This window comes from Chenopodium quinoa, unplaced genomic scaffold, assembly GCF_001683475.1.
Source record: "Chenopodium quinoa cultivar QQ74 unplaced genomic scaffold, ASM168347v1, whole genome shotgun sequence".
Classification (NCBI taxonomy): Eukaryota; Viridiplantae; Streptophyta; class Magnoliopsida; order Caryophyllales; family Amaranthaceae; genus Chenopodium; species Chenopodium quinoa.
This window is the reverse complement of record NW_018742205.1, coordinates 234,096-243,902: the sequence shown is the minus strand read 5'-3', so window position 1 is coordinate 243,902 and position 9,807 is coordinate 234,096. Positions and strand designations below refer to the sequence as shown.

Below are 9,807 nucleotides of genomic sequence, written 5' to 3'. Positions count from 1 at the left end.
ACTCGTGGTAAGTGTCGAAATAGTTGTTTGGTGAATATGTTCAACACAAAAGTAGCTATTAAAATACTAAAATATGGAGTAAATTTTAATAAGGATAACTTACAAGGAAAATTTGTAGATAATAATGTAGTCAAGGTCGTGCCCTATATAATGTAGTCAAGGTCGTGCCCTATTCCCAATACACGGGACTTTTGGTTTCTTGTTCTATTTCACCCCCTGATGGAGGATTCTTTCACAATTTCACCTGGCATATCAATATGATGTTGTTTAAGCTTATATATCTACGTTTTAAAATTCAAAGATGTTCAAAATCTAAAAACTATTGCCACTCCATAATCCTTAACTTTTTTAGGAATCCTTTATCAACACCTCTTCATATGATTGCAAATCATCTACTCTTTTTTAGTGGATTGCTAAACATCGCCCGCAAATCTCCACATAAAGCCCACAAATCTATATTGAATTTACCTTATTGCCCTAAACCTAAAATAAAAAAATCTAACCCATACCCACACTCTAATCACCCGAAAATACGACAATGTTGAGGCGGCAAGGCAAGGACTTGGCGGCCACAGCGGCGGAGGGAAGGACGGCTCACGGTGGCAGGGTTTTTTTTAAAAAAAAAAATTTTAAAAAAAACCAGAAGAGGTGGGGCGCCTGGCCAGGACGCCCAGCCCCTGGTGGTGGCGTCTGCTCCGGCCGCCGGAACCAGGGGGCTGGCGTCTGACCTGGACGCCTAGCCACGGTTGTGGCGTTTTCCAGAGGCGCCACCGCCGTGGCTGGGCGTCCAGGTCAGACGCCAGCCCCCTGGTCCCGGCGGCCGGAGCAGACGCCACCACCAGGGGCTGGGCGTCCTGGCCAGGCGCCCTACCACTTTTTTTTTTTTTTTTTTTTTTTTGTCTAATATTTTTTTTTTTTGGAAAATCAGAATTCTTTTGTTAATGTTTAATATTTTTGTTTTATGTGTTAATGTTTTTATTTCTAATGTATATATTTTTTTTTAAATCAGAATTTTTTGTGTTAATGTTTAATTAAAAAAAACAAAAACTTTAAATAAAATTTAAAAAAAATTACAAAAAGTTTAAATAAAATTACAAAAAAAAAAGAAAAAAAAAATAAATAAAAAAATAACAAATTACAAAAAAAAAAAAAAAAAAAAAAAAAAAAATTACAAAAAGTAGTGGCGGCGTCTGGCCAGGACGCCACAGCCATGGCGGCGGCGTCTGGCCAGGACGCCACAGCCATGGTGGCGGCGTCTGGCCAGGACGCCACAGCCATGGTGGCGGCGTCCTGACCAGACGCCACCCCTACTTTTCGTAATTTTTCCCCCGGATTATCTCGCTTTCCGGCGACGATGACGGCTCTTCGGTGTCCCTCGGCGATCCACTCCAGCTCCACATTCTTCGTGAGAGTGAATTACGGTTTCGGTAAAAATTAGAAAAAGGGCAAAAGAGTCAAAGTAAAAATATTTGTGGGCTTTATGTGGATATTTGCGGGCGACGTTTAACAAATCCCTTGCCTACTTAATAGATAATTTTTATCCTTGCCTACTTAATAGATAATTTTTAATTTTTTTTTTTCAAAAACTCCAATCACTTGTTGTAGGTTCCTAACTCAATTTAACTTATTTCTCAACCAAACTAAATTACTAAGAGAAAAAAATTAAACTAAATTGGATTGAATTAAATTGAACTTAAGAAATGAAGACCCAAAGGCTAAAGGTGTTTGGCATGTGAGGATTGAATCGATAATGCTTGGGCTATACCATATACGAAGTATAAAATTAGTATGTACATTTTTATATCTATGATATGTATTCTCAATCAATTTCATCATCATAAATCAAACAACGGATATTTAATATTTTATTGAAGCCCAATGATAAATTCCCACACTTTAATCCCTAAACTTCTACTTGTATTACTATTACCAAAAAAGTAATTTTACAAGAAAACGACTGTAATTACAGATGAAACAACTTCTTTAGTAGCAAATTATTGTTCCTAACTAGAGCTGGCAAAAAGTCGTGTCGTGTCATGTTCGTGTTTGGTCTCGTGTTAATTTCGTGTTGCTCATAAAAATTATCAAAAACTATGTAAAATGTAAGATAATTGCATAATTTGACAACTTTATCTAAACGGGTCATGTTCGGGTTAATTTCGTGTCGTGTCGAATTCGTGTTTTCTCTCAATAACTTCGTGTTCGTATCGTGCTGATTTCGATCGTGTTATCGTGTCGTGTTAGAGATTGCAGCTCTAGTCCTAACTCGACTTCACTTTATCACTTGATACGTCCCTCATTTTATGCTTGTGGCTCTCCTAGTTGTCCACACTCCCTCCCACCATCATCATAGACTTTGCTTTGCTATCCACAATCTTTGTAAGATTAAAAGGTACACTTGTAATTTCTGATCCTTCAAACTCGAAAACATGGCATCCTCTCTAATGTCAGGCGCTTCCTCCTCTTGCTCTGCCGCCTTCTCCACCAGAACCCACCCTTCCTCTTCTAAATCATGCCTACCTCTTCATCTTCCTCAGGTTTGCTCCTTTTCTTTCTTGTTTAATTTCGCAATCTTTGATCATTTGATTCACAAGTTATTATAATTTCATGTAATTTTAACTGGGTATTCCTTGGTTTGTATAGAAAACCAATTTTCATGGACTTTCTTTGCAAGATGCAAAAAGGGTCATTTTCAGTTCACTTGTAGCTGAAAGAATGAACTATTCCACCACTGTTAAAAGAGGGCTTGAGATCAAAGCGAGAACTACTGGCGCTTCGAAGACAATCGAGGTCGAAGTTGATAAACCTTTAGGCCTCACTCTTGGTCAGAAACCTGGTGGTGGAGTTGTCATCACTGTTAGTAATACTTTTATCTCATTTAATTATTTGCCATTTTGATTAATTGTTCGGTTATGATATATGAAGCCCTAAGGACTAACTTAACGCATAACACATATTTAATAAAATTACGCGTCGTTTGGTGTTATTAATGCTTATCGTATTATGATGAGTCATCTTTTAATTGTTTGTTTTATAATTTTTTAATCCGGGTTTGAAATATTGGGTGTTTTAATGGAAACTATACAATTATATTGTTGATGTAGGCAGTAGATGGGGGAGGAAATGCTGCAAAAGCAGGGCTTAAATCAGGTGATCAGGTGATCTATACTAGCAGTTTTTTTGGTGATGAACTTTGGCCTGCTGATAAGCTTGGATTCACTAAAACTGCAATTCAGGCTAAGCCTGATTCTGTTTACTTTGTTGTCAGCAGGTATAATATAGTATGTACTCCTTGTTATATGCTCATTTTATCTGATGTTGTTTGTATTATGCGTTAAGCTAGAAATGTGCCATATTTGTGGATACATTATGAGTTTTTGTATCGTTGTTCAACTATGTTTTCTTCCTCGAACATCTTGTTTAGGCTTAGCATTTGATTGTTTTTAGCTGATTTTGGCCTCTCTATGGGAGTGAATAGACTGAATACAAAGCTTATGGTGGTAGGGCGGAAGCAACTAGATGTTTAACACAATGACACATATACCAGTATAAGTTACAGACTGAGAAATCGATAGGTAGCAGAAAGCTTAGATCTTTTTTAAGTTTTATTTTGATGAAAAGAAAGGAGCTAGATAAAAGCCAAAAAAGGCAGAATTACAAGATAGATTTATAGGAGGGATTTATTACATCTGAGACAAACCCAGGTTTGGGGATCTAAAATAGAAATTACATTGTTAAAAATGAATATGAATTCTGCAATTATTTTTTCAAAAAGGTCAGTGACTTGCCTTCACAATTGAGCTTTATCCAGTTTTTTGGTGGTGGATTCCAGGTAACTTGTATTGAAATCTTAAAACCTGGGAGGTAGATGAGACACTGATTTTTGAGAAATAGTATTCCTATGCCGGAGTTAGTTTTGGTGAGGGAAACCTCTGTTGACTTGTGAAAATCCTCAACAATATCTGAGCATCTGCCATATGCACCAGTTAATGAGATAAGGAAAGGGATTAGACTTGTTAGAAAGTTTTCAAAACACACTGAAAGCTTTCCTATGTTTTCTTATTCGACGTGTGTAGTACAGAGTAAGTTTTAATTACCATACCCAAATTATTCTTTTGTCTATTTCTTTCTTACACCCCACTTTATGGAGGAATAAATTGCGCTTGCTTAGAAGGAGCTCCTATAGAAGTAGAGAGAAATCAGATAATAGAGAGCTAGATGGAACTAAACAGTAAATATTATCTCTATATAATGTATTGGTATGCTCTTTTTTGCTCCTGATGTTCTGCATTTTAATGCAGAGGTGCTGATGTTGATGTGAAAAAACTTCCAAAACGTCCTGCTCCTCCACGTTTTGGGCGAAAACTAACTGAGGCACAAAAGGTAAGCATTCATGGAAGCTCTAACAATACTCATTTTATAGAATTTTTTAAGCACATTGTACTTGAATTACTTTTATTTATTGAGATGCCGCTAAACTTTTCAGGCCAAAGCGACTCACATATGCCTTGACTGTGGATTCATATACACATTATCAAAACCGTTTGAAGATCAGGCAAGCTTGTCAATCTGATTTTCGTTTCATTTAATTCAAGGCTGACCAGGTCTTTAATAACTTGGTCTGAACTCTGAACAACCATTTTGTTTTGCCTGTTTTGCAGCCCGATGATTATGCCTGTCCTCAGTGTAGAGCACCAAAGAAGAGGTTTGCACGCTATGACGTGAACACAGGTAAGGCAGTAGGTGGTGCTTTACCGCCTATTGGTGTCATCATAGGGCTAGTTGCTGGTCTTGGTGCAGTTGGAGCATTGTTAGTATACGGTCTTCAGTAAGGCAAATCTGAAACCTTATTTGTTCACCCATTCTGTATATCTTCTGATATTTTATGACTGCCATGTAATTGGTAATTGTGATCCATTTGTTAAATATGTTGGAGAGCGATACTATATTACTATGTAAAAGCAACCCTAGGCAATTTTCTTCATTGTAAGTGCCGGGATACAAATGTACATCTTATCTGTTTGATTGCAAATTGGTAGTCAAATACTCAAATCTAATGTTATTATGTGACGCATGATGTCCTTAATTTGGCGTAACTTCTTTATGTATCATGTGTCAGTCTTATCTGGGTTGGCCGTTGGTGGACTGGACTAAGTTCCCTGATGCCCCAACGATGGACCTGGCTTTCCCTGCAGCAGAGGAAATCCCATGTCAACTGTCAAGTGGACCTCAGTTGGGGAAAGAAGATCTCAGCAGGGATCAGGAGAGGGTAGAGTTGGGCCCAAAGTTGGCAAAGAAGAAGGTAGGGGCGTACGTACAGTCACGTATGCAGTGTGGTTTCCTTTGGTGCTCTAGTGATGATACAGAATGGTAACACTAAACACAAAGCCCATCAGGAAGAGGAAGTCAATCAACTAGATCAGAAAATGGCCCAAGATGGGAATAAAAGCTACAAAAAACCAGTAACCTCTGCACCAGTGACAGTTGTCACAGTCCCGCAGAGGAGGAGAGGGGTCTTGGCCTAGACCGCTGTGCAGCTAGATAGAATCAGTCAATCCATACGCCATAAATTTTGGTCCAGATCATTTAAGTCACTCATGTAGACCACCTCGAGGGTGTTCTTGTTGTAGCTGCTGATGGTCCCCACTGCGCTTAATAAGTTAATTTTGGAAGATCGTGGTTGTTGCCCTGAAAATGCAATGTCTTAGCAGGAACCAGAACCCTAGTGTCACGGTCCGAGTGATTCAACACCAGATCGTGCGGCGCGCTCTCGTCTTTTGGCGACAAGGGCGTAAGCCTAAAGCAAGGAGGTTCGTGAGTACACAGCAACACGGACCTACGGTGTCTCAAGAGGGCGCACGAGAACAACGAGTGCGGAGTCGGGGCTTGTGACGGCCGATACTTCGAAGCGGGCACAAGCGGAACCGACGAAAATGAGGACGTCTCTAGGGTCTCTTGGTTTGGTGGGGGATGCTTTAAAACAAGGCAAGCACAATATCTATAAAGGCTTAAACAACACACAAGTCTTAAAGCAATAACAACGGGGTAGAGAGCTTTGATTGAATAACCATTCGCTCCCTAAAGAGCTTTATATTGCATTAGTAGAGAATTACAAGTGAACGTTGAAATGACAGTAACACAATAATTCTCCCTAGGGTCTAGAAAAATAAAAAGAAAGACTAAAGAGACATTACATAAGGAAAATATAAGGAAAATAAAGAAGAATACATAACAAAGAGGTTGGATTCTAACATCCTCCCCCACTTAAGTCGTCGACGTCCTCGTCGACTTACAAAATCTACACTAAGATCTTAGCAGCTTCAGTCTTCTGTTGTAGGGGTGGCTCTTGTCCTGGTTCTGATGTTGGCGCGGTAGCTGACGTTGCGGTTGCTGTCGTCGGGATCTGGATGGTAGGGTTTTAGACGACTAACGTGGAAGACGGGGTGAATCCTCATCCACGCAGGCGGTTCTACCTTGTATGCGTTCTTCCCAATCCGTTTAGTGATGCGGATGGGGCCTTCATATTTCCGAATGAGGCGACGATCTCTCCCTCTGAGAAACTTCAGCTGTTCTGGTAAGACCTTCACCATCACCATGTCCCCAATAGCAAAATCAACTGGCCTTCTGTTTTGATCAGCCCATTTCTTCATCCGGCGCGATGCTCGCTCTAGGTAGGCTTTTGCAATGTCGGTGTTTTGCTTCCACTCTCTTGTAAAATCTCGAGCCTGAGCACTCCTACCGCCCTCCCAGTCAGCCACTGTGTGCGGGAGGAGAGGTTGTTGACCCATGACCAACTCAAAGGGGCTTTTGTTGGAAGAAGAACTCCTTTGAGCGTTGAAGCAAAGTTGTGCGACGTCCAAGAGTCTCACCCAATCTTTCTGGTTGGCGCTCACAAAGTGACGTAAGTATTCCTCGAGAAGCCCATTGAATCTCTCTGTCTGCCCATCAGATTGAGGGTGGTGGCTTGACGACATGTTGAGGTCAGACCCCATCATTTGGAATAGCTCAGACCAGAATATGCTCGTGAATCTGGTATCCCTGTCGCTTACTATGCTCTTTGGCAATCCCCAGTACTTCACAATATTCTTAAAGAAGAGAGATGCCGTTTCTTCTGCTCCGCAAGCCTTCTGCGAGGGTACAAACGTTGCGTATTTTGAGAACCTGTCAATCACCACCATGATAGAAGAGAACTGGCCAACCTTCGGGAGGCCACTAATGAAGTCCATCGACACACTCTCCCACGGTCGAGTTGGTACAGGAAGAGGTTCAAGGAGGCCCCCGGGCTTCTGTCTGTCAACCTTGTCTTGCTGGCACACAAGGCAGGTTTTGGTGTAGCTCATCACATCTTCCTTCATTCCTGGCCAGTAGTACCCCATCGCGAGTAGACTGAGGGTTTTCTGCCAACCTGAATGTCCCGCCCACAGCGTATCATGGCATTCCTTCAACAACATTTTCCTCAATCCCCCTGCTTTGGGGATGAACAGCTTTGTACCTTTGGTGAAGATGAGGCCATCTTCCAACCAAAAGCGTCTAGTCTTCCCTTCTTCAATCATCCTTGTTATGGTTTTTGTCATCGGATCATCTGGGAGATAAGCACGAACTTGATCTCTAACGGATGTGGCAATGCTGCTTGCCGTCATTGGCGCTAACTTGTACATCGCAGCAAGATCGGCCCGCCTACTCAGGGCATCGACAACTCTATTGCTGGATCCCGTTCTATAGGTGAACTCCACGTCGAACTCAGCTAAGTCCTCCTGCCACCGAGCTTGTTTTCCTGTCAGCTTGGGTTGGGTGAGAAAGTGACTCGCCGCGGTGTTGTCTGTGCGGACGGTAAACTTTGACCCCAACAAGTAGTGCCTCCATCCTCTTAGGCAGTGCACAATGGCTAGTAGCTCCTTTTCTTGTGCCGCATACCTTCTCTCCGCATTATTCAGCTTCCTACTTTCGAATGCAATAGGATGTCCTTCTTGGAGGAGCACTCCTCCTAAAGCAAAATCCGAAGCATCCGTCTCGACCACGAATGGTTTGGTGATGTCTGGAAGGGCAAGGACCGGCTCCTTCACCATTGCTTCTTTCAACTTCTGGAAAGCTTCCTTCTGGGGCCCTGACCATTCCCAACGACAATCTTTCCTCAATAGGTCGGTGAGGGGACTTGCGATCTCTGAGTATCCCTTAATGAATCTTCTATAATAGTTCGCCAGTCCTAGAAAGGATCGCAGCTCAGAGGGGTTCTTGGGATCCCGCCAATCGCGAACAGCACATATCTTCTTTGGGTCCATCCTCAATCGACCCTTCCCCACAAAGTGTCCAAGAAATCCGACTTCTTCCTGCGCAAAGGCACACTTTTCTCGTTTCACAAAAAGGTGATGTTCTCTCAGCTTCTCGAAGACCAATCTTAGGTGCTCGAGGTGCTCCTCCAAAGTCTTGCTGTAGACAACGATGTCATCGAGGTACACGACCACAAACTTGTCTAAGTACTCTCGAAATACTTGGTTCATCAGAGTACAGAACGTAGCAGGTGCATTCGTCAAGCCGAAGGGCATGACTAGCCATTCGTATGCCCCGTATCTCGTCACACAAGCAGTTTTTGGTTCATCTCCTTCGGCGATACGAACTTGGTGATAGCCAGACTTCAAGTCTAGCTTTGTAAAGTACACTGCATCCCCTAACTGATCGAACAAATCCGCCACCAAAGGGATAGGGTAGTGATTGCGCACCGTAACCTTATTTAATGCTCGGTAGTCGATACACAATCGAAGACTTCCATCTTGTTTTTTCTGAAAAAGCACAGGAGCCCCATAAGGAGCCTTTGATGGGCGGATGAAGCCTGCCTCAAGCAAGTCCTCCAATTGTTTCCGGAGTTCAGCCAATTCTGGGGGGGCCATGCGATAAGGGCTTCGTGCTGGGGGTTTCGCCCCTGGAACCAGCTCAATCTCATGGTCCACTGTCCTTCTAGGTAGGAGAACTTTTGGTAGGTCTTTCGGGAGGAGATCCTGGAACTCTGATAGTAGCTCGGCAACTGCAGGCGGAAAGTCTCCACTTGCTTCATCTTCCTTCGTGGAAAGTGTTGCTAGGAACGTGGGCTCGTTCCTCTTCAACCCCTTCTCCAATTGCATTGCTGAAAGGAGGGGCCCTTTCGGCCCTTTTCCCGAATCGCAGGTTCGGAGGAGACATGGTTGCTGCCCGGGAACCAGAATAGATCTAAGATGCGGCATCGGGACTGCCTTACTAAAGTGTAAGAAGTCCATGCCGAGCACCAAGCTGAAGTCGTCCATTGGCGCAACGGTAAAGTCCACCTGTCCGCTCCAATCTCCCAGCTTCATTGTTACTTTCTTGGCAACGCCGTGGATCGGTTTGGCAACTGAATTCACCGCTTTCATACTGCCTCCTTCTGGTAGGAGCTTCAACCCAAGTCTTTTTGCCTCCTTTTCTGAAATGAAGTTGTGGGTAGCACCGGTATCCACCATGGCACGAGTTTCCTTTCCGTTTACCAACGCATTCACATACATCAATCCAGAGTTTTTGGGTTGGCCCTCAGAGCCTTCTCTTCCCATAGCGCACATCATGCGAATGGCCCCCAGTCTGGAATGTTCTCCTTCACTAGGTACTACCTCATCGGCTTCTTCACCCTCGGGGTTTTCTAAGGACATGGAGGACAGTTTCTTTTGGAGATTGTCAATTTCTCCCTTGTGTCGACATTCAAACCACTTGTGCGGTCCTCTGCAAAGGATACACGTCAATGGCCTGGCTGTCGAAGATGAACTAGGGGTGCTTCCTCTACTAGAGAAGGAAGAAGCTCCACTTTTC

At 42.9% G+C, this 9,807-nt stretch overlaps 1 protein-coding gene across 1 annotated transcript; it reads left to right on the top strand.

The window, feature by feature from the left end:
* Positions 1 to 2,309: 2,309 nt before the first annotated feature.
* Positions 2,310 to 5,092, top strand: LOC110726953. Its single transcript, XM_021906498.1, has 6 exons — positions 2,310 to 2,537; positions 2,644 to 2,856; positions 3,105 to 3,271; positions 4,302 to 4,383; positions 4,487 to 4,555; positions 4,662 to 5,092. The coding sequence occupies exons 1-6, from the start codon at positions 2,430 to 2,432 to the stop codon at positions 4,830 to 4,832; spliced, it is 810 nt and encodes a 269-aa protein (XP_021762190.1). The 5' UTR covers positions 2,310 to 2,429; the 3' UTR covers positions 4,833 to 5,092.
* Positions 5,093 to 9,807: the final 4,715 nt, after the last annotated feature.